The 24277-nt window shown below is 46.6% G+C and overlaps 2 protein-coding genes across 10 annotated transcripts in view; one reads left to right on the forward strand and one right to left on the reverse strand.

The window, feature by feature from the left end:
* Positions 1–24277, forward strand: part of Nhsl2 (NHS like 2) — a 339816-nt gene that overhangs the window by 299414 nt on the left and 16125 nt on the right. For 3 of the 9 annotated variants that reach the window (XM_021250562.2, XM_087210537.1, XM_087210538.1), the window contains 3 exons: positions 20713–20840; positions 21133–21325; positions 23284–23415. The exons of 4 other annotated variants lie outside the window; for them this stretch is intronic. In XM_021250562.2, coding sequence (XP_021106221.1) covers positions 20713–20840; positions 21133–21325; positions 23284–23415 — 453 coding nt within the window. Of the gene's footprint in view, positions 1–18816; positions 18973–20712; positions 20841–21132; positions 21326–23283; positions 23416–24277 lie in introns of all 9 variants that reach the window. 2 more of the 9 variants (XM_087210536.1, XM_087210541.1) reach the window with 2 other exon arrangements.
* Positions 13811–18722, reverse strand: Rtl5 (retrotransposon Gag like 5). The gene is made up of 2 exons (XM_013068451.3): positions 14829–18722; positions 13811–14395 (listed from the first exon to the last, which is right to left on the reverse strand). The coding sequence occupies exon 1, from the start codon at positions 18275–18277 to the stop codon at positions 16400–16402; it is 1878 nt and encodes a 625-aa protein (XP_012923905.1). The 5' UTR covers positions 18278–18722; the 3' UTR covers positions 13811–14395; positions 14829–16399.

Raw genomic sequence — 24277 nt, forward strand, 5'->3', positions numbered from 1 at the left:
CTTGATATCTTCCCAGAATTAAAAGCAGCATACCACAGTAATATATGCACACCCATGTTTATAGCGGCACAGTTTGTAATAGCTAAATCTTGGAAACAGCCCAAATGCCCATCAGCTGACGAATGGATAAAGAATATGTGGGGACTTTTTTATACAACAGGAGTACTACTCTGCCATAAAGGATGAGCTTGAGACATTTATAGCTAAATGGATGCACCTTGAGGCCATACTCTTTAAGTGACAAATCAAACACACATGTTTAAATACTGCGTTGTTTCTCTGATGTGAGAAACTGAAAGTGGAAATAAAGGCTAAAATGTGTAATAGACATTGGGAAATGAGAAAAAATTGTTCAAATAAGAAGTGGAACAAGGGAGAGTGTGGGGGAAAAGGAAAGAAGGGACAAGAAAATAGAAGAAAAAAATGGAAACAAATCTCTGTGTATAAAGAGGGGAAGAGGGGTCAGAAGGTGGGGCAGAATGGGAAAAAAAGAAGAAGAAAAATATGTCCTGTACAGGTACAAATTCCCTATGATGAGTGTTATCATTATGTATATCTAAAATGTACCCATAAATGTTTTGCTTAAAAGGAGGGGAGTTGGGGATGTAGCTTAGTGTTACAGTGTTTACCTAGCATGATAGCACAAGCAAGGCCCAGAGTTCCATCCCCCGAGAGAGAGAGAGACAGAGAGACAGAGAGATAGACAGAAAAAGACAGTGACAGAGACAGAGAGAGATTGCTAGGAGACATTAGCAGGCAAAGTTGGAGGGTTGGCAGAGAGCTGTCACTCTGGATGCTGCAGGGGCCAAAGGGAGAGTATGTGTCAATGTGCCTTTCGAACTTTGAAGTGCCCTGCTTGCCAACAGCGCATGGGAGCCCTGGGAAGCCAACTCTGAGGCAGAGATTAGTGTGCAGGAAGCTTGTTAGGGAGGCTTTGGGATTCCCAGTTTGGAAAGCGAGTGAAGAAGGGTTGTGCAGAAGCTAAAGTAATCTGAAGTGGTGCCCCAACAAGTGCCTTGGGCAATCTGAGAGAAAGCCTGCTGCTAAGCTGGGGGGTGGTCCTCCTGCAGTGGCCCTCAGTTGGGGTTGGACTGCTACCAGAGAAGGAAGTGTGATGCTGGATAAGGCAGTCCCCAAAGAGGACTGGCAATAAAATGCTTTCTTCTGGAAGCTCTGACATCAATTAGGAGAGTAAATCATTTATTCTTGAGGTGGAATCTGGGAGGCACATAGGTAACTGTCTGGCACAGGTAACCTCCTTGAAGGCCAAGGCCATAGGCAGATATTGGGACTTTGAAAGAAGAAAAATTCATTTTTTTTTTAACTCAGAGGCCTGGCTGCATCTACCACTCTGAGCTCTGATCTCCATTCCTGATTTGTGTCTTCAGGCAGTGACCTTTGAGTGTCATTGATGAGCCAGCTCCCTAGTTTAGGCGCTTCGCAGGATCTGAACATTATTTTGGACCCTATGATCCTTTAATTGCTTTGGAATGCAAACAGTGTGGGAGTCCTAGCTGCCTGTTTTACCAGTGAGGAAATCCTGGTTCAGAAAGTATGCACAGCTAGAATGTGTTGAGATAGAGTCACAAAGCTAGATGGGTCCAACTCCAAGTGCCTCCCTCTTTCCCTAGGAACACATTTGCCCAAACTTTCCAGCAATTTGTTTCCTGGTCAAACGGACATATCTGTTCCTCCTCATTAACACTGATCCTGTTGGTTCCCTATGCTCACCCACCAATTTTCAGCTGAGCCAGGCTCAAGCCGCAGGTCCCAAAGCCAAGTTTGACCTGGTTGGTACAAACTAAAGGGGCCCTTACTCTCCTAGAAAGCTGCTCACTTTGAAGGGGAATAGAGCTTCCTTCCACCAGTGATAAGCCTGAACCTCCACAAGTTTGAAGGGACAGAGGAAGCTATAGGCAGTCTAGCTGAGTTAATCTTGAGTTAATATTATTGACCTGTGAGATCAATTGCAAGCACCAGGCAAGTGACAGCAGGGGCATTAATTCAGCAGTGGCCTGGGCAGTCTAAGAGCCAAGGACTGACTTATCAGTCCTTTATGGATGAGATTGCATTTAGCTAATTTAGTCTGATGCTGGCATAAATAAGATAAGCCCCTTGGGAAGTGGAGCTGCTCAGTGGATGTCCTGCCAGTGCAGAAGGATGAGGGAAGAAGAGAAGGCAGATGACAAGAAATGCCCCCTTCTTGGCCACCATGAGGACAGGTTTGGCTTCTAGGTATCTCTGACTTGAGTGCTACTCTTTTTGCTTTTTTTTTTTTTTTTTTTTTGGTACTGGGGATCAAACTCGGATCCTTGCGCTTTCTGGGCAGGCAGCGGAACCACTGAGCTAAATTCCCAGCCCTTGAGTGCTACTCTTGAAGGACAGTAGAGTATAGGGTAGTGTTCTCAAAATGTGGTCCTTAGCCAGGAGTGGTACCGCTTGCCTGTAACCTCTGCACTCTGTGAGGCTGAGGAAGGATCACAGGTTCAAGCCCAGCCTGGGCAACTTAATGATTTAGCAAGACCCTGTCTCAAAATTTAAAAAGGGATAGAGATGTAGCTCAGTGTAAAGGTCCTGGGTTCAACCCCTAGTACCACAAAAAAAATGTGATCCTTGCACTGCAGCATCAACAGCCCTTGGGAACTTGTTAGACATGCAGATTCCTGGGCCCTACCCCAAACCTCCTCAGCTTGAATATCTGGAAGTGAGGCTGAACATTCTGTTTCAAACGGGCCTTCCAGGGAATTCTGGTGCATACTGAAATTTGAGACATCCCCTTCCCAATGGACTTAGGAGCACAAACTGTGGTACTAGGTGGCCTGGGTGACTAGCTATACGACCGTAGACCTGGCCTCTAACCTCTCAGTACCTCGGTTTCTATGACATGAGAGAAAAACAGTGCCTGTCTCACAAGGTTGTTGTGAATATTAGATTTGTCAAGTGCCTAGAGCAATGTTTGGGACTTAATAAAGGCCATGTATATAAATACTAACCACTGTTATTGCTAGTAATAACGGAGTCCTGGACTTCTGTCTCTTCCCTCAGCATGACAGTAATTCTAATTGGATCATAAAGTTCTTTGATTTGATAAGCTAAAAACGGGACCGGGGATTTAGCTCAGTGGTTCCCCACCTGCCTCCCAAGTGAAAAGTCCCGAGTTTGATCCCTGGAACCAAAAAAAAAAAGGTATGAAATTCTATCTTTACTGTGATTGTAATTTTGTGAGAATATGTGCATATGTAAACAAGATGAAATTATTGGTGATTTCTTTCTCTAACCACAAGCTTTTGAAATGTGATTAAGGTTAGGAATGTAGCTCAGTGGTAGAGTGCTTGTCTAGCATGCTGGACTCAATCCCAGCATTGGAAAAAAAAGAAAGAAAAGGGAAAAAAAAGAAGAGAAAAGAAGGAAAGAAAAATGTTGTTAAATATATCTTTGGAATCTAATATTAAATAAATTCAGTTAGATGAGAAAACATAATGGATCGTGGATAACAAATAGGCAAAGTTGAAGTAAAGACTACCCTAGAAGACTTGAGATGTAGGACTGCCATACATGAGTCCCATCCTCACTCAGGGGCAGGCAAGTGGTTCTATGATTATCAGGTGGCATCAAGTTCAAGGTCCCTCAAGGTCAAAAGTAAAGAGATGTGAGCAAGAGTCTGGTCCTACTGTGGAAGCTTAGTAACAATAGTGAGAACAGCTGGCTCCAATGAGGATGGTTGGAGGGTGAGCATGGGGGCATGGAAGGAAGACAGTCTGACCAGTGCAGTCATGGGAGCTGTGCCACCTCACTGGTTGCTATGGAAAAGTCTGAATTATCTAGGGAGAGCTCTAAGTGGATCTCCATCTGCAAAGGTATAAGTACAGGTCTCCATCTTACCGCTTCCATATTTGTAGGTTCCAATGTCCTAATTGGGTCATGAAATCCTAGTATAGGGCTAAGATAGCTGATTGCAAAATCAAGATCTAGTTCAGATGATGGGAGTGAGTATGTGGTGAGCTTGAAACTCCAACCACATGTGCTACTCTCATCTTCCCTTTACCCTTTTAAACTATGGTCCCTAAAATGTAAGTAGAAACTATAGTAAGAATTTACTAAGGCATGAGTATGGTGCTTATCTCTATGATATATTTTTGTAGTATATTTGCACCCCAGTCACCATACCTATTATACATGATCGCTGTGTGGGTTCTATTACAGTGCACTAGAACTTTTGCAGCTTGTCACATAGCTGCCCTAATCACCTTTCATGATCTTTGCTGCATTTTCTCCACCTGTTTTCATAGCTTCTTCTTTTAATTTTTTAATTTGTACATCTTTATGGGGTCCATTATGGTTATTCAATACATGTACACCATGTGTAATAATCAAATCAAGATAATAAGCATTTCTATCTCTTCAACTATTATTTACTTTTGTTTTGATGCCTGAGTATGATGTTGTGGTATGTTTCTGACTTACCAAAGTTCTTCTCTTTTGGTAACACTTTCTTGAAATAAAGCATACGTATGCTATACAATTCACCTATCTAAAGTGTACAGTTCAGTGGGTTTATATTATGCTAAACTAAATTCAGAAAATTGTGTAGCCATCACCACAATCCATTTTAAAGTAATTGTATTACCCTAGAAAGAAGCTCTGAGTCCATTATCAGTCACTCCCCATTCCTCCTCAATCTCTTCTTTAGCTGAGCAAGCACTGAACTACTTTCTGTCTTTATGGATTGGCTTATTCTGGAGATGAGATAGAAGTGGAATCATAAATCGGGTGTGGTGGTGCACATCCGTAATCCTAGCACTCGGGAAGCTGAGGCAGGAGAATCACTGTGAGTTCAAAACAAGCCTTGACTACATAATGTGTTTGAGGCCAGCCTGAACTACACAGCAAGACCCTGTCTCAAAAAGAAAAGGAAAGGAAAGGAAAAGAGGAGAGGAGAGGAGAAGAGGGGAGGGGAGGGGAAGGGAGAGGAAGGGAGAGGAGAGGAGGGGAGGGAGAGAGGAAGGGAAGAAGGGAAGGGAATCATTGACTGTGTGGCCTTTTGCAACTGTCTTCTTTCACATAGCATGATGCTGTCCAGGTCCATCCGTGTTGTAGAATGTATTTGCAATTCATTCCTTTTTATAACTGGATAATATTTCATTGTATGGAAATACCACATTTTATTTATTTGGATTGCTTCCACTTCTCAGCTATGGTGAATAATGTGTCTGTGAACATGCATGTACAAGTTTTTGTGTGGATGTATATTTTCAGTTCTCTTGGGTACATGCTTAGAAGGGGAAGTGCTGGGTCATTTTGAGGAACTGCTAGATTGTTTTCCAAAATGGTTGTACCATTCTCACCAGCAGTGTACCAAGGTACTAGTTTCTCTGCATCCTCTAACACTCATCTGAATTTGTTATGGTAGCCGTCCTAACGGGTGTGAAGTGGTATCCCTTTGTGGTTTTTATTTGCATTTATCTAATGACTAATCATGTTTAGTATCTTTTCATGTGCTTGTTGGCCATTTGTGTATCTTCACTGGAGAAATATCTTTTCATTTTCTTTGCCAGTTTTGATTTGTCTTCCTTTTATTGATTTGTAAGATATGCTTATATACTTAAGTCCCTTATCAGACACGTGATTTGCAAATATTTCTTCACATTCTATAGGCTGTCTCTCCACTTTATTGAGGGCATATATTTATAATACAGAGTATTTAATTTGATGATGTCTGTTGTCTTTTTTCTCTTTTGTTGACTGTGTCTTATCTAAGAAAATATTGATTAAATCCAGAAGATTTGTACCTATGTTTCTTTCCAAGTTTGATAGTTTTAGCTATTATGTGTAGGCCTTTTATCCATTTTGAGGTTAGTTGTGTATATGCATGAGAATGCATTCCAACTTCATTCTTTTACATTTGAATATACATGTCCCAGCACCACTTGTGAAAAGGACTAGTCTCCCTACTGAGTGGAACTGGCGCCCTTATTGAAAACTCACTGACCCTAGATATGTGGGTTTCTTTCTGGACTCTAAATTCTGTTTCATTGATCTATATATCTATACCTAAGTTTGTTTGTTTTTTTGTTTTTTTGTGGGTTTTTTTGGTACCGGGGATTGAACTTGGGACCTTGCACTTGCGAGGCAGGCGCTGGAACCGCCTATACCTAAGTTAACAACATCTTATTTTAATTACTATAACTTTGCATAAAGTTGTGATATTAGGAAGTGGTTTCTCTAATTTTATTAAAATTTCAACATTGTTTTAGCTATTCTGGGCCTCTGACTTTCCATATGGATTTTAGGATCAGTTTATCAATTTTTACAAAGAAATTAGACTTTTGACAGAGATTGTGTTGAATCTGTAGATCAATTTGAGGAATATTGACATCTAAACAATATTATTTTGATCCATGAGCATAAAATGTCTTCCATTTGTTTCCATCTTTCATTTTCTCTTGTTCATAGTTTTTAGAGTACAAGTTTTGCACTGCTTTTGTTAAATTTGTTTTTCTGTATTTTATTCTTTTGATGATACTGTAAATGAAATTGTTTTCTTAATTTTACTTCAGGTTGTTCCTTGCAAGTTCATAGAAATACAGTTTTTGTTATGTTGATTTCATAGCATGCAACCTTATTACACATGTATATTAATTCTGAATGATTTTTAGTAGATTCTTTAGAATTTTCTCTGTATGAGATCATGACATCTCTGCAAATATAGTTTACTTCTTCCTTTATAGTGTTCATGACTTTTTTTTTCCCTTGTGTGATCGCTCTGACTTCAATCTCCCAGTACAATGTTGAATGGAAGTGGTGAGAGTGGACACCCTAGTCCTTGCGAAAGCATCCAATGTTTCACCATTAAATGTGACACTCACTGTGAGTTTCCTATAGGTGCCTTTGTCAGGCTGAGTAAATTCCCACCTCATCCTACTTTGTTGAATGTGGTGTTTTATTTTAAATCATGAAATGGTATTGAATTTTTTTATCAAATCCTTTTTCTAGGCCTACTAAAATTATCATGTTGTATTGATTTTATTCTATTGATATGATGTATTCCATTCATTGATTTTCAGATGGTAAAACAACCTTGCATTCCTGGGATAAGTCCTATTGCATCATGGTATATGATCTTTTTTGTATATTACTGGATTTAGCTTGCTAATGTTTTGTTGAGGATTTTTGCATCCATATTTATAAGAGGTATTGGTCTGTACTTTCCTTGTGATATTTTTGTCAGTATTGATATCAGATAACCCTGGTCTAATATAATGAGGTGAGAAGTGTTACCCCCTCTTCTATATTTTGAAAGAGTTTGGAAAGAATTGGCATTAATCCTTCATTAAAGGTTTGGTAAAGTTCACCAATGAAGCTGTCTGTGGCTGGGCTATTCTTTGGGGATCGTTTTACTAATTCTATTTATTTATATATTTATTTTTTAATTTATTTTATTTATTTATTGGTACCAGGGATCGAACTCAGGACCTTGTGCTTGCCAGGCAGGTGCTATGTCGCTGAGCTAAATCCCCAGCCCCAATATCCTTATTATTATAGGTTTATTTGAAGTTTCTATTTATTCTTCAGTCATTTCTGCCTTTCTAGGAATTAAGCGTTTCATCTGAGTGGTCTAATTTATTGTCCTACAGTTGTTCATATTCCTTTCTAATCCTTTTCTGTTAGGTTGATTTTAATGTGTCCTTTCACTTCTGATTTTAGGAATTGGGAGACTTCTCTCTTTTATGCTTGGTCCATCTAGCTAACCAAGGTTGTTTTGCATTCCCATTTGGCCCTCAGCCTCTTTCTGCCTATGTTTAAGAGCCTTGGCCAACGTAAGAACATATATGTATACATGTATATGTCAAGAAAACAAATCTTCTCCACATTCATGCATGTGGAGCTCTCAACCTGACCCCAAAGCATACTGTTCTGTTCCCTCTGCTGAGGCAGATTATTCTAAGCCATCCTCATTACTACCCAAGGGGTATGGTGTGCATGGCTATCACAATCCCACCCTCTCACTGTGGAAATTAAGTGGCAGGATTTTTAGTAAATGGCCATCAGCCAAGTGTTGTTCACTTCTGAGTAATTATGAGGGCTTGGGAACAGAAGGTGTTGGGTTCTGGCTAACTGGGACTCCCAAGCAAGGCATTACGGGTGAGCTTGAGGTCTCATCTTCATGAGCATTGCTCACGTGTGTGTATGTGTGTGTGGTACTGGAGAATGAACCCAGGGCCTTTGTACTAAGCTATATCCCCAACCTTTTTTTTTTAATTTTGAGACAGGGTCTTGCTAAGTCACAAGTTGCCCAGAATGGGCTCAAATTGTTGACCATCCTGCCTTAGCCTCCCAAAGTGCTGGGATTACAGGAGTGTGCCACCACGCCTGGCTTAGTTGAGTCTTGAATGGGAACAGAGCCAAGTAAGAAAACCCAAGTCCCTCACTATACTGACCATGTGTCTCCTTGGTCACAGCACCCGAGACTATTCTGCCCTGGTTGGCAAAGGCTCAACTGACAGGTGGAAAGTCAGGAAGCCAGGAAAAAGCACTTGGGATTTGGGGGCAAGTGCTAATTCTGACTGGTGTTCTGGGATGCCTGGCCTAGTTGGTAATCTTTCCTCTTATCTATGCAAACCCTAAGCCTGGTTGGGTTGCTACTAAAAGCATTCATTAGTTCAGAAAATGTCTTACAGCCATTAACATGCCCACTTCAAGATTATTTCCAGACCAATAGGAAATCTGTGTATGCAAGCAAGTCCCAATATAAAAATGGAGCAAAATCCACCAACATTTCCCTGGCAAAGAAACGGCAGCAAATCAATTGTTCTGGATGGGTGTGTGGTGAGCTGGAAACTCTAACCAAGTGTGACAGCTCCAGCCCTGCCCTGGCTGCTGACTCAAGACTAAGAGGAAGAGGGAGCTGCCAGACTTCATGATTTCTGTAAACAGTTCTTGAAAGAGAAACCACACACTTGTCCCCCTGCCAGCTTGTCCCCTTAGCTGACAGGGCAGCCATTGTCTATTCTGTGACACCCTAGGGCAGGGCTTTTTTACTTGAGCTCCATAGGCCTCCATTGGGAATGTGGAGAGAACTTGGAGGCTCTGTGAACCTGGATCAGAAACTTATTTGATCTTTTCTCTACTAGTCACAAACAGAAATTTAGCATTTCCTAGAATTAGGAATATAGGCAACAAACCATAATAGCATCTTGATCACCAACAGAAATCACAAATATTTTCATATTGCATTACAATTGTAAATATCTCAAAGAATCACTCACGTTTATCACCATTTCACTATTTCTGATCAATATACTTGGTAAATTTTGTGATTTAATGCATTATTAACGTAATGAAATCCGGGCATAATGGTGCACACCTGTAATCCCAGCACTCTGGAAGGCTGAGAAAGGAGGATCACAAGTTTGAGCCCTGCAGGCAATTTAGTGACTTAGTGAGAACCTGTCTCAAAATTTTAAAAGGGAGGTGCCTGTGCATAGGTCTTGGGTTCAATCCCCAATACTGAAAATAAAAAGTAATGCTGTAACTGATTAAAAAAATATGTTATAACAATTTCAGTATGATTGATTTCTTTTGTAATTCTACATATTTTATTTTATGCATATGAAAATGTTATTCTGAGAAGGAGTCCAGAGATTGCATTAACCTGCCAGAGGGGTCCATGACCTAAAGATAATTAAGACCTTTCCCTGGATCTTAGAGCTCTCCCGCCTCTAGGACCTCAGTCTTGAGCCACAGAACTTTGCCTGTTTTACTGGAGGATTCAAAAGTACGCATGTGTTATCACTAGGACACTGGGCAAGTTCAACTCTGTTCCTTATTTCTTAATCTGCCAAAGGAGGGATAGTAACAGTACCTACCTCATAGGGTTGTTGTGATGATCCATACATGTAAAACAGTGCCCAGTACATAGTCAGTGCTTAATAAGACACTGTATTAGGTATTTTGAGCCAGGTATGATGGCACATGCCTGTAATCCCAGCTCCTCTGGAAGCTGAGGCAGAAGGATCCCAAGTCCAAGGCCAGCCAGAGCAACTTAGTGAGACTCTATCTTAAAATAAAATGTAAAAGGCTGAGGGTGTAGCTCATTGGCAGAGCACTTGCCTAGCATGCACAAGGACCCCAGGTTCCATCCGCAGTACTACAATAAATAAATAATAATTTTATAAAAATTATTAGCTATTTTGTTGTTGCTGGTTCATATTAATAAGCCCATTAATACATTCTAATATTACCTCCATTTTTAGAAAAAAGAAACTAAGGCTTAGAAAAATGAAATGACCAGCTGGAGGGCACCAGCAAGGGTGTGGCAGAGGCAGAGTTCAAAGCCAGGCCTGTGTGACTCTGAAACCCAACAGGAGTCACTCTCCATTATACCACTGAGAGGAGGTAACAGCCCCCAAAGGCATGGTGACCATCAACAAGGAGTTCAGCTGGGAAGGAGCAGCCAGCTCTTCAAATTCCCACTCCTTTTTCCCTCCCTGTCCCTACTATCCACACCATCAGCTTTATCTGGGGAGCTGCCAGATTCACTTGCACACTGTCAGCCCTCAGCCAGGTCTTAAGGGGCAGGTCCTCTTTCAAGGCTACTGCCAGCGCACTCTCCATCTGCAAAGGGGACAAGTCCACATTCTCACACTAAGCAGCAGCCTTGCAGGCCTCATGGAGCAGTGGAGCTAGGGGAGGGGGCTGGGGAGAACTCTGAAGGGCTGTGCTTGTGTGGGGAGTAGAGGCATTTTCATGAAGAAAGTAATCTTTGAGCTGAGAAGATTGCCAGTTGAAGTAGGGCTAGGAGTGTTTGTAAATTTTTTTCCTTTTCTTTTGAGCCAGGGTCTCCCTGTGTTGCCCAAGCTGGTCTCAAACTCCTGGGTCTAAGCAATTCTCTTGCCTCAGCCTCCCAAGTAGTTGGGACTGTAGGCATATGCCACTGTGCCCAGCATGTTTGTGATTTTTTTTTTGAAGTGCTGTAGATTGAACCCAGGGCCTCATGCATGCTAGGAAACTGCTGTACCACTGAGTTATATTCGCCAGTGCCCCATGTTTGTGAATTTTTAAGGCAGAAGCAATTGGATATGCAAAGGTTCAGATGCATGAAACTGTCTGCTATGTGAGGAAAAGAAGGAAGTCACTCAGGATCTCTGGAGTTTGAGTCGAAGAGGAGAAGGAAGGAGTATCACATGGGCAGATGGAGTAGAATGGGTAGTTTATGACCACAGAGTGAAGAATGCCAGAATCAAGTGCACAAGTCTTCTGAGGAAGGAGAGCCATTGAAGGAAGGAGCAACAAAACCAAAACTGTCAGTTCAAAGGGCTATGGCACCTGCCCAATACCACTACACGGGCATGTAGGAAGTAGGTTGATTAAAAATAAAGATTGAAGACTGGTCAGACCAGGAGGGAGCTACTTCAGGAGTCCAGGGAGGAGAGGAAGAAGCAATGAAATAGTAGGGGAGAAGTCTGGAACTTTGGGACATTCTCCAGCCTGTGCCATAGGCCGACAGGCCTCATCTCTGTGTGTAAATGAGAAGGAAAATGAAAATTTCTGGGGGCACTGGCGCTCCCCCTCCTCGGGTTCTGTTTTGTGAAGGTCCTACAGGACAAGGCTTCCTCTTGACACAGCATTGCCAGGGAACCACATCTTCCATTTTAGCCTCTGGGTGAGGGCTGCAGAGGTGAGGGATCCCAGCACTACCCCTGTGTGTGGCAGGCAGGAAGGAGAGGGTACGCAGGGAGCAGGTCAGAGCCAGCTCTCAATCAAAGGAAATATCTAGCCTTGTAAGCCTTTAAGAGACTTTTCTTTCAAGTAGGTCCCACTGTTACCAGGGCAACTGCGAACTCTGGGCTTTAAATTTCTGCATGGAGTTCCTAGGGAGAGGTGGCCTGCTGAGCACTCTTTAGTCTGGGCAGGATGCAGGAAGTGCTAGCAGGAAGGTGGGATCCTTCAGTTTCGGGGGGTAGTTTCTTGACCCCCTTAACGCCTGTGTTTATTCCCTGGAGGAGCCCACACCGCCCCTCCCCCAGCCCCATGATCCAGTTCTGGTGGTGGAGGGTCCAGGCTTTCACTCCAGTGGACCTGGCTTCTGGGGGCCAGACTTTTGCACCCACCCCATGGCCCAGCTCTCAGGAGGGTGTCAGCAGTGACCTGAGGCAGGTGTCCAGGAGGGGCAAGTCCACACCAGACCATGGTACATGCTGGGGAATCACTGTACATGCATGCTTCCATCACTTACTATGTGTAGAAGTGGATCTCAAAACCAAACTGGTCATTAAATGTCACCTGGGTTAATCAATCCCCATATTCTGACTAGGCTGGGCTAGGTGTTAGAAGAGCCTGGGAGCTTTGTAGAAGTGGAAATTTCTGGAGAGTCTGATTCAATCTGTGTGGGAGCAGGTAGAGGGTACAGGTTAAGAGCACAAAGTCTGGCTGTCAGACTGCTGGGGTTCACAGTCCAACTGGGCAAATGAGGCAAGTGACTTTGAGTCAGTTGGCTGACCTTTCAGGTGCCTGTTTCCGCGCTTACATAACAGGTGAGGGAACAGTTGAGCCTGCTTCACAGGCAGCAAGATTTCCTTTGTCTTCCCCGTCCTTGGGAAGAGGGTTTAGGAAACCCTCGCTATCCTTGTCACCCTCCTACTGCCCTCCTTTCTCTCCTTTTTTCTTCACATTTTTTTTATTAGTGCGTATCACTTATACCTCCTTCCTTTCTTATTTCTGGTATTTCCTTAGTCCCAGCAAGCAAAAGAGCTCCTGTGAGATCCAACCTAGTCCCCTTCCACTGCATGACAATGAAATGAGATGATGTTGGTGAAAGTGCCAGGCACATGATCAGAACCACACTGATTTTCTCCCTCCCTCCTTCCTTCCCTCCCTCTTTTCCTTCCTTCCTCCCGCCCTCATTCTCTCCTTCCAACCTTCTTAAAGGGGCATGGCAAATGTTTGTGTGAAATTAGGGCTGCTTCTCCAAAGAACCCTGCAAGCTGTGGGAGAGCCAGGGCAGGGAAGAACCAGGAGGCCATCCTGGCCTATTAGATAGGAGGGCCAGGGGAGTTGGGCAGAGAAGGGCCAAGTGTCCCCCAAGCTAGTGGGCAACTGCATGGCTACGAAGGAGCCACTCATTAGCCGTCACCTGTGGTACCGTGGCTTCACTCTCTAAGCCTCAGTGTCCTCATCTTGAAGATGAGGGTGTGAATAGTGCCTGCCCCTAGCATGGTTATCAGGGTGAAATAAGATGGTAGATGTGAAGTGCCTGGCATGGCACTTGCAAGTAACTGGGGCTCAAAGAGCATTCCCACCCATTTCTTCAGGAAAACAATATCCAAGTCATATCGGGGAATGGGATTCAGTTTCTTCTGACCGCACAGTCTGTGAGGAGCAGTTAGATGGTGCTGGAAGGGCCCCTGCGCGGACTGCTCTGGGGACTTATTTTCAAATCTTCCCCAGCCAGCTCACTGGCATCCCATAGCACCACCTAGTGCCGCAAAGTGGAAGAATGGAAGGCCCATCCTTACCCACCTCACCTGGCTCCCCCTGCCTCCTTACAAACGTGTGTGTGTGTGTGTGTGTGTGTGTGTGTGTTAGAACGAATGCTATTTTTCTAGAAGTCCAGTGCTTCCATTTCCCTGCCAACAATTCCTGCCATCCACACATTCGTGGGAGTGTAGGCAGATCCCTTGAGTCTCGCTGGGCTTAAGTTTCCTCATGCAAGGATGGCCAGGCTAGGCTTGATTTAGCTGCGATGCCTAAAGTACTCCATGCCCACTGGGCACCCATCTATGTTTGCCCAATAACACAGACAGACACCATCTTTACACACCCTTTATATTTTTATTGAGGAGAGAAAGCATTAGCGTACAGAGTAACTTCTTATCTTCACAACACAGTAATACAACAATAACACAATAATAACACATTTATTTCAAAGGAGTTTCCTCCCTAGGCTCTGGGAATCTTTGGGCTGCCTCCATACCCCTGCATGCATTTCCCCCCCACACACCCACCCACCCACCCACCCACCCACCCTTAATAAGGAGGCTCCCAAAGCCCACAGCTCTCATGGCTGTCACATCACAACAAATATTGAAGATCTGGGAAAGTGGGGAGAGGGTCAAAGGGAAGCCCAACCCCCCTCTGCCCCCAGAGGCCTGAAAACCAGCTCACTGCTCATCTGCTTTCTCCCTGGCTGAGACTACAGGGTTCAGGTGAGATGCACCGTGGGAACAGGCAGGGCCTGTGCTGATGGCTCCCCAGAAGTGGGGGTGCAAGGCACCTGTCCATTGCACTTCTCCATCAGCACACGGGCAGCAGGGCCAGCAGGTCAACATCAGCAAACAGGTTCGAAGCCTCGAAGAATAGCAATTCCTCTTCTGGAACTCCCTCCTGAGGAAATAAGCTGAAAAACAGACAAAATTGTCTTTACAAGGTTGTTTACTCCTGTCCTGGTGGGAATAGGCAAAACCACACAATTGAAATGTCTAACAAATTAGGAGAATGCTAAATAAATTCTTCAGTGTGCATGACTGCAAAGCTGGCAGCCATTTTAAATCCCACCAATGAGCACTAGCAGGATGATGTCAGCTTTGAAAAGACATCTCGAAAACACACTAAAAGGAAATGCAGCAAAGTGTTAAAAGTGCTTGCGTCTGTGTGGTGGGATTCTGAATGATTGAGAGTATTCTGTCCTTAAGGTTTTCTCAGTTTTTCAAGTTTTCTATAATGACTATGTATTACTCTTGTCTTTGGGGGACCTTTGTAAAAGGTAGCAACAAGTTATAGAAACCTAACTCCATTGAGAAGCAGAAAGGATAAACAAAAGGGCACCTTACCTCCTACTGACGAATAGAGATCTCACCCAAAACCAGTCTGAGGACTGGGTCTCTCTGTGACTCCTCTTCCTCCAGTTCCTTCCTCTGGCCTCCAGGCCCAATATCCTAAGCCTGGTTACCTGTCAGACTCCAGTAAGGAACAGAGATTTCTTTTACTATGTTTTCTTCCCTCTGGCCACAGACACTTTGGCTGCCCTTACCCAGGTGCCAGGCACTGCACAGAAAGTTCAGTGTCCAGGGGCAGTTTGGGCCAGCTGCCGATTTGGTTGGCATTTTGTGGCCAGAGCTGACATAGTAAATGTGTATTTTTCACTGCAAAAGCAGTGTTTTCTGGACCCAGGGTGAGCAGCAGGTCTCTTTAGGAGGCACCTGGGTTTGTACGCAGAAGCCGTGGGAGTGCCTTGGAGGCAGCCATACCCTTCAGCCTCAGCATTTATTTTAGGGACATTGGCAGCCAGGTGTTGACCACTCATGAGAGCCATAAGGATGTCCCAGCCATGAGGCTGCAGTGGGTACAGTCTCTGCAGAGCCAATCTTTCTCTCTCTCTCTCTCTCTCTTTCTGGCTGTCCTGGAAGGAAAGAATAATGGGCCTCCTCTGAAATCTTGAGGACAGAAAGTCACCTGTGGAGACCTTTGGCTGGGGGCTATAGTCTAAGCCTGCAACAGGGGCAGACCTCCGTCCCTAAGAAAAAAGTTACTCCTTAGGATGTCAAACTGAGTTGTGTGACTTCTTCCGCTCCTTATTCCCGACCCCCAGCTGCCTACCCTTTAGGCAACATCAAGGAAAGGGGTGGAGGCTGACAAGTTGAATTCTGCCCGCAGGGAAAATCAGAAGGGCAGTGTGGTAAGAGGAGAAAGCCCCAGATTTGGCCAAGCTGGTCCAAGGGCCCTGATACAGAAGTCTGGAGGAAAGTAAATTCAGGTGCTGAAAATGGACCAGGTTGCCAGTCAGTCAAGGACAAACCTCAGTCAGGTTGTCCACTGGGCTAAGTGTAGGGTCCTCTTCCAGGCCTTTTTGCTGGAGGTATGGCATGAAATAAGCATAGGCTTCTAGGTACATTTCTCGGTGCCATCCTGCTTGAAGTCAGTTTTACCTAGTAAATGGCCTCAGCTTTAGGAGTTCAGTGTAGCCTGTCCTTTTAATCATTGGGGCAGATCAGTGAGGCATTGGGTGAAGTCCTGGTGAGCCAGTCAGAGGATAAAACTGTAGAACACAGGGTGAAGAAACACAGGAGAGTGAGGGCTGGGAACAACTAGAGAGGAATACAAAAGGGAGACCAGTTCATTTATAGGAACAAGCCCAGAAACCTGCTCTTCAGCTTGTGGCAGGACAGAGCAGAGTATGTGCAACAGGACAACTATGGTCGTCCTTCCTTTCCCAGGTGGGCCTTGGTTGGCCACATGTCACTCTCTGGTCAGGCTGCAAGACGGTCTGGAATTCTGTGGGTCTTCTTCAGGTTGTACAGGTCTGGAACGCCCTTAAGAACTGGTCAGTAGATGGGGCACGTGTGGCAGCAATAGCAGGGGCAGGGGACGCAGTAGAAGGGTGTGTTCCAGGTGGCCCCAGTACTCACACGCGAATTCGGCCACGAGCAGCTCGGTGGCCCCCCTGTCTCGGAGTGAGGCGGAACAGCACTGGTGGGCGTCTTCGAATTTGGCGTTGCCCCATGCGACCTGCGCGGCGAATCAGTGGTGGCGAGCTGTAGAATGGTGAATTGGTACCTGGAAGGCCCTCCAGAAGTGGAACTCGATTCTGGTTCCTCCGTCTGCTAGGCTGTATAGGAGGCGATTCATCCAGGAAATTCTCGGCATGGTATATTTCAGAGCTAATAGTTTGGGTTGAAGTGTCAACAAGGAGAGGCTCCTCCATCTCCATCAGCTGTTGCAGGAGGTGCTGGTGGTGGTGATGATGATGGTGAAGATGGTAGGCCAAAAAGTGGGCCTCCAGGTCACTATAGGTCACCATTCTTGCCTGATCTGGGTCTAGCTCCTGACATGGAATCTGGCTCCCCAACTCAATTATATCTTCCTCATCCTTATTCTCATCATCATCCTCATTTTTGTTCATCTCTTCCTCATCTTCTTTTGGTTTCATCTCTTCCTCCTCCTCCTCCTCCTCCTCCTCTTCCTCCTCCTCCTCCTTTTCCTCCTCTTCCTCATCCTCATCTTCATCCTCATCTTCATCCTCATCTTCATCCTCATCTTCATCCTCATCCTCCTCATCCTCATCCTCATCCTCCTCATCATAGTCCTCCTCCTCCTCCTCTTCGTCCTCCTCCTCCTTCATTTCTTCCTCCTCCTTCCCCATCTCCTCTTCCTCCTCCTCCCTCATCTCTTGCTGGAAAACCCTCATGTGATTTGGCTGGTCCTTCAGGTAAAGCCCACTCCTACATGCCTCTCCATCCTCATCTTCACTGTAGTGCTCTTCGCCTCCAGTTTCATCCTCATTAAGGTTCGAAGCAAAAGGGAAAACAACATTGCGAACCCCAGGGAGTGGCATCGGCTTGGGGACACGCACTTTTCTTTCTATCTCCACGCACTCAAGAATCAGCTCGTCTAGGTCAGCCATTTCAGTTGACCATAAGAGCTCCTTTCTGAAGAATTCTGACAGGCCTTTGAGAAATTGGTTTTGGAGGCGGCAGTCATCCCAAGGCAAGAATTGGGCCAGGTACTGAAAAGCATCGGCATAGCTGCCCAGGGTACAGTCTCCCTGTTTGAGCTTTCGGATGGCCTTTTTAGCTACACGTGGGGGGATGGGGCCACAGAATTCCTTACGGATTTCATCCAGGAAGCGAGGGAAGTTGGCATGCAGGGAGCTTCCTTCCTGGGTGACAGAGATGGCCCAATCCCTAGCTTCCCCAGTGAAAAAGGAGATCAGAAAGGCCACCCGCTCAGCGCCCCCGGGAAAATGATCTTCATGGTCAGCTATGAAGGTCTCTAGCTGCATCAGGAATTCGGCCAGGTAGACTGGGTTGCCTGAAAAGGGCTCTATGTCAGGCCGCTCCAGTGGTGGCAGAAGCGGCTGTGGGGGCGGCTCCTTTGACGCCGGGGAGGGCAGCTCCAGCGGGGGCGGGCTGGGTGGCAGGGGAGGGTCGGTGGACCCTTCGGGGGTCATATAGTCCTGGACCACGTTAATCAAAAGATCATTCGAGACATAGTCAGAATCCGTTCGTGGGGGAGGCCAGCACAAGAAGGGGACCTCTTCCTCGGGCATGGTGTCGATCTCATTGAGCGGGAACTCAAAGTTCTCCTCGGCCAGTACAGGCACTACGGGCATTGGCCAGCGGATATAGCTCGAGACATTGCCCCGCAAGGAATTAACCTCGGCCAGGGCTCTTCCAAGCTGAAGGCCCAAACTGGCATTCTCCCCGCGAAGGGCATTTAATTCTTCTTGCAGGGCTACATTTGCCATGCGGAGGCTATTGAGATTTCCTGCCGCCTCCGACATCTTGACTAGATCGGGGTCTCTGGGATTCAGGCAGTGGGGGCGAGGAACTAAGGGCTGCGAGAGGAGGTTGAAATGTGGCGGCGGGGCGGGAGGGGAGACCGAAGTGCGGTGGCGGCGGGCGGTAGCGGGCCAAAGTGGGCCACACCCACCAGGGCGAGGACCGAGGGCGGACGCTGGGGGCCAAGGCCCGGCGTCTCAGCCCGATACACTTTACCTCGAGGCAGGGGTTGGAGAAGGAAGACAACGGCGTGATGCCTGAAGGCTCCAGGTGGAAGATACAGGCGATGCGGCAGTGGCGGCAACGGCGGCGGGCGGGCAGGCGGAGGAGAGTGGTGCAGGAAGCAGACTGCGGCAGGATCTGTCGAGGAAAAATCTTGCGGAGGACGATTCCCCGCCTTTTAAGCACAGCCTCGCAGCGCCCATCCGCCCACCCCCAGAGCGCAGGGGCGGGTCTTCGGGAACCGCAGGCTCCTACTGGCCGCGGCCCGATCCCCCCCCCCCCCTTGGCTGCGCTTCTCACTGACTCTCTCCTTCCCTAGCTGCAGCTAACTCGGGTCGGGAAAATGCGACAGCGACTGCCCACTCGAGGTCGTCATGGCGACAGCCAGTGAACGTGTTCCTCTCCTCAGGCAGGCCCCCGAGTGTAGAGGAGCTGCTTCGCGAGGCGCAGCTCAATCTCCAGAGCCTGTTGCAAGGTACTGAAGAGGGAGGGGGGCTGCGGCCGGAGCCCAGAGGCGAGATGAGCTGCGCAACTGCAGGAGGGAGGCGAAGAAGAGGATAGGGACCAGCGAGAGAAAAAGAGAAAACAGTTCTAAGCGTTTTGAAAAACGAAGCTCGCGTTTTCCATCTTTCTTTTCAGCTTCCAGGCGATGATTCTAAGACTCATTTCCAGGGCTGTCTCCCGCTTCCTCATTTTTCAGTTCAGTGGTCCATGGGGGCAAATGGTGGAGGCTGAGGCAAGGCAGTGGATCAGTCCTTTCGCCAAGAGAGCTGGGTGGGAGAATCCCACAGTGTGGGCCCTCCAGCTCTCCTCTTTACACATCCCCCGTGCCTTTTGGATCCTCGAACCAGAAGACAAAAGGGGCATTGGCAGGGTCTCCCGCTGTGGGCTTCACTCACTCACTCTGCTCTTGCAAGAACCTTGTCCACATGCTTCCCGGGTAGCTACTGCCTCACCCACATAATTATGCCCAATACACCAGCACCCAGAATTCATCTATTGACCTGTCTTACTACCTCAGGTTTCCAGAAGCATCTGGCACCAAGTGGTGCCCAGTGGATGCTAAATGCACAAAGAGGTCTTAGCTCTTGTTTATCTAATACCAGCAAAGGTTAATACCAATGGACAATAAAAACCAGCTGATGGGCCTGCCAACTGGACTGCAGCCATAACCCCCACCTCCTTGCCAGGGCAGTGGTGACCTTAGACAATCAAGATGCCGAGGGACACCATGAGCCTTGTGTTCAGATAGGGAGCTGCCATGCAGACAAAAAAAAAAAAAAAAAAAGAATTGGTGTGCTCTGCACTGGCAGAATTAGGACCGGTGAGTAGAAACCTAAAGGGAGGTAGATCCCACCCCCAGATAAGGAAGAACTTTTCTGACGTGGTTGACAGCCCCAACTGTCTGTGGAAGGAAGGCACTCCCCTTCTTTGCAGGTGTATGCACTGAGGCTGGAAGACACCCAGAAAGCTGAGAAGCACCCTGGCTGCTGAGGAGGGAGTTTGAGTAGAGACCAGAGATCCTAAGAGCAAGACCAAATTTCTATGATTCTCAAAGTCTTTGTTCAAATATACATAGAGCTGCGAATGTTTGTTCTTTACTCTCACTTTCTTCATTTATTCATCTAGCCATTGCTTCGGTCAAACCCATTCAATTTTTGTACATTCTCCTTCCTTGATGATGCCCTTGAACTTCTCCCTCTTCTGTGCCATTATATTCCCTTTCCTCTCCTTCCCCTCAACCTACCTAGACCTGACCCCACCCACAGTGGAACTAGGCCTACAAAAGTTCAAGTAAGGGTTCTTGTGATCTGCAAGAGAGCTCCAGCCTAGACTTTCCAGTGAAGAGCTCTTCTTGCTTCACACAGACCATTTCCTTAGTGGGGTTGCAGAAAACCTGAAAAACTGTAGGGCTTCAGAGAAGACCCTGTAGCAAAAAGTTTCTCTATCCTTGGCCTCTGCTCTGAGTTGAGCACTTCAGGTGGGGACCATTGAGATGAGGGCTTGGTCCCTGAATACAGCGCAGCTTGAATTTACTGACTTTCGTTTCTCCTGTACCCTCACAATCCTGGGAAGCAGGCACTGAGAAACAGCCCAAAGCAGCAGTGTAAGTCAGGCCTGGCAGCTGATGTAGGAGCCGTGGCTCGTGGTCCTCCCCCAGCTCAGTGCTTGGCTGTGACCCCCTAGAGTGTGTCTCCACTGTGCTATTTTTCAGAAGAATATGAGGAACAGTACTCAGAGGCCAGACTTCTGGGGCAGACCTTCCGCTCTTCTGTTGAGGCCCCTGAGCCCACCCCCAGCCCAAGGCTCCAGTCTGCCAGGCGTCTGGAGTTTGTGTTGATGGTGAGTTGCCTCTTCTCCAACCTGGGAGAGCCAGCTTGCACCCACTGACAGTGGACCTCAACCTGCTTACATTATCCACTGGAAGCTGCTGCTCTCCTCTGCTCACCAACAGAGCCACCTGGAGACCCCATGGGATGGGTTCTGAAGAGTGGGTGCCTGGCCAGGAGGCCTGTCCACACTTTCCTCCCTCCCACATGAAGCCTCTGACCACTCTGCCTAAACATCCATCCTGTGGGCCCTGGCTCATTGCTGGTTGGCAGCATACCTTTTCCGTCACCTTTTTTTCCTGCAGCCTACAAAACAGCAGCTGAGTGAGGATGAGACTACCACCCAGGGTGTGAGGGCCCCTGAGGCTGCCCTGAGCCTGTCTACAACCAACAAGCAAATTGCCTGGAATGGCCCCTTCCCTCTGCCCATCCTAGAAGAGAAGCGGTGGCCTCAGCCCTGCTCCACGCAGTCTGACCTTGTGCCCATCAACATCTCTGGTAGAGTTGCTTAGTGCCACCTGTTTGCTTCCCTCCATGCTACTACAGTCAATCTTCTCCAGATGTGCCATGTGCTGGGGAGGGAGGGCCACTCTCTTTGCTACTGGCTCACCCTGTGTTGTCACAGTCATGGCTCATGCCAGGGAACAGAGGCATGCAGAAGAGGGGACTCTGGTTGCTCTTCCTTCACTCTCTACTGGCATTGCTACTCTAACTGACACCATCTGAAAGCAAAAAACCAAAAAACTTTCCTAACCAAGAGCTCCAAAACTTTATGAACTTGGGTGCTCCTCAAAGCATATGTGGAAGTTTAAAGTTTGTGAGTTATGTTTGGTTTAGGGAAAGAATGTCTTGTGCCCAAAGCCAGGTTTGGAGTATACAGATAGGAGTTGGAGGGGGAAAGCAGGATCAGAGTGCTAGTGGTAAAGGAGAAGATGACACAGGGACACAGACCAAAGGCCTTCTGGCCCTTTCACTAAATACTAGATATTCTAGTGAAGTGGGCTTCCTCAAGTTTTTCAGGAAAGGGAAGTAGTAGAAAGAGGCTGAGGCCAAAAAAAAAAAAAGGCAGGGGAGGGGGGAAGTAAGGAGTGGTGGCACACTTGAGAGGCTGATGGAGAGGATCACGAGTTCGAAACCAGCCTGAACTACATAGCAAGATTTTGTCTCAAAAAGAAGGGGAGGGGGGACAGGATGTCCTTGAGAATGGGGAAATGATTTATGGAGCCCAGCTGGCTATGACTCGGGGACACGTGGCACACTATGCCATTACTCATCTCTGCTCCCCTTTTCCTGGCTGTAGAGGAAGAGCAGGAAGGTGAGTCACATCAGAAAATTATAGGATCAAGGAGATGAAGAAATTAAGACCTCCAGAGCCCAAAGGGACCAGAGGTAGACTGCAAGGCTGCACTAGCCCATACTATGCTGTAAAAAGCTGTAAAAAGCAGAAGACAGTGAAGACAGCACTGGCCACATGTGGCGATGCTCTCTGGATATGAGGTCATCCAATGCTTCTAGAGTCATCTTGGAAAATGATAGGCAGGAAACAAAGCCCATGACCCAGGGAAATGTTCCAAGAGGAGTAAGAGCCTATGAGAGGTTCACAAAGTGATGCCAGGCCCTGTTTCTAAACAGCTATCTTACTCTCATTGAGGCTAATTCGGAGTTTTGCCCATAGAGCCACTGGCTGGGGTGTGTGCAGCCATGTGTCTGGGAAGGGAGAGTCTGCTTGTTGGCTGCTGAATAAGGACCAGGGAGGAAAACCACATACCTGTCCCCACGGCCCAGCCGCACCCTGACTGCCCCGGCAATTTCCCAGGAGCCAAAGGCCAACCCAGTGCTTAAGAGAGAGAGGACTTGATCACCATGCAGCAGCCAACTTTGGTAAAATGTGAGCAGGTAGCTGTAAGACAGAATATCAGGCTTCATGGATGGCAGGGGGCAGTGGACAGCTTTTTAGAGACACAACCCTCACCTGGCCCCTATAAAGGCTTTATCTGAAAAAAAGATCACATTCGAACAACATCTAGTCTCAGCCCATTGCTCTGCACCAATAGTTCTCATCCCTGGTTCTGCATCTAAATAGTCATCTGAAGACTTCTTCTAGAATTCTTTTACCTTGCCCCTACTCTCAGGGAGTTAAATGTTCTGAAGTGAGATCCAGGAATTAGAATTCAAAAACCTGCCCAGATCATTTTGGTATAAAGCCAAGGTTGCAAACCACCACCCCAGTCCTCCTAAGACTTATGGCCCAAGTATGGCCTAGGAAACCCAGCATTCCTGTCTAGTGCCAGATTAGGAAGGATGGGGAAGAAGCACCTCCTGCCTGGACATTATTTATCGCTACTGCTCATTGCTCATCGCTACTGCCATTATCCTTTCTCTCTGCCTCAAGCCCGTTTCCACTGTACTTTCAACAGAAACCAGGATGTACCCAGGTGTCTTTATTTTGGCTACAGGGCAGCAGTTTGATAAACACGCAAGTTTGCGACACTCGTTGTTTAACACAGAGACAGCCGTGAACCCCAAGTCCACCCTGAGGCGGAGGAGGACCATTATTGGATTCTCTAACTATTCCCAGCGAGACCAAGGTGACCTCACCACAGCTGATCCACCGGACCCTTCCCCTTACCCACTCCTACAAATCCTGCCACACACATGGCACTGTGGTGATGAAGAACAAGAACAATTCAGGGGGATGGGGCTTTGGAATGTCCTGAAGAAGCCAGTATGGTGATTAGGGTTGCCTCCTGTCAAGGGAAACAAATGGTGAAGAGCAGGATTCTGGGGCTAATAAATTCATCACATTATTATCTCCCATTATCAATGTAATTAAACTTGGTGTGGTGGCGCACGCTTATAAACCCAGCACTTAGGAGGCTGAGGGAGGAGGATTACAAGTTCAAAGACAGCCTGGGCTACATCATGAGTTCAAGGCCAGCCTAGACTACATAATGAGACCTTGTATCAAAAAATAAAAAATGAGTGTAATATAGCCACATATGCTGAATTTAGGCAATTAGATGGGGGGAGGTGGAGATCATCAGTAAAACCAACATTTTAAGAGAGCCATTACTTCTGGGCATGGTGGCTCATGCCTATAATCCTAGCACTCGGGAGGCTGAGGCAGGAGGATTGCCACAAGTTTGAGGCCAGCCTGGGCTACATAGTGAGTTAAAGACCAGTCTGAACTATATAGCAAGACCCTGTCAGAGAGAGAGAGAAAGAGAAAGAGAGAGCCATTACTACTATTACTAAAAGAACAGACAAGGGCCGGGGATTTAGCTCAGTGGTTTCGCTGCCTGCTGCATAAGTGCAAGGACCCAAGTTTGATCCCTGGTACCAAAATAAATAAATAAACAAACAAACAAATAAAGAAATAAAGGAACAGACAAGGGCTGGGGATGCAGTCAGTGGCAGAGCACTTGCCCGGCATGCACAAGGCTCTGAGTT

Source organism: Heterocephalus glaber, unplaced genomic scaffold (assembly GCF_053883595.1).
Source record: "Heterocephalus glaber isolate CG9 unplaced genomic scaffold, H.glaber_assembly_v1.0 deba00001145, whole genome shotgun sequence".
Classification (NCBI taxonomy): domain Eukaryota; kingdom Metazoa; phylum Chordata; class Mammalia; order Rodentia; family Bathyergidae; genus Heterocephalus; species Heterocephalus glaber.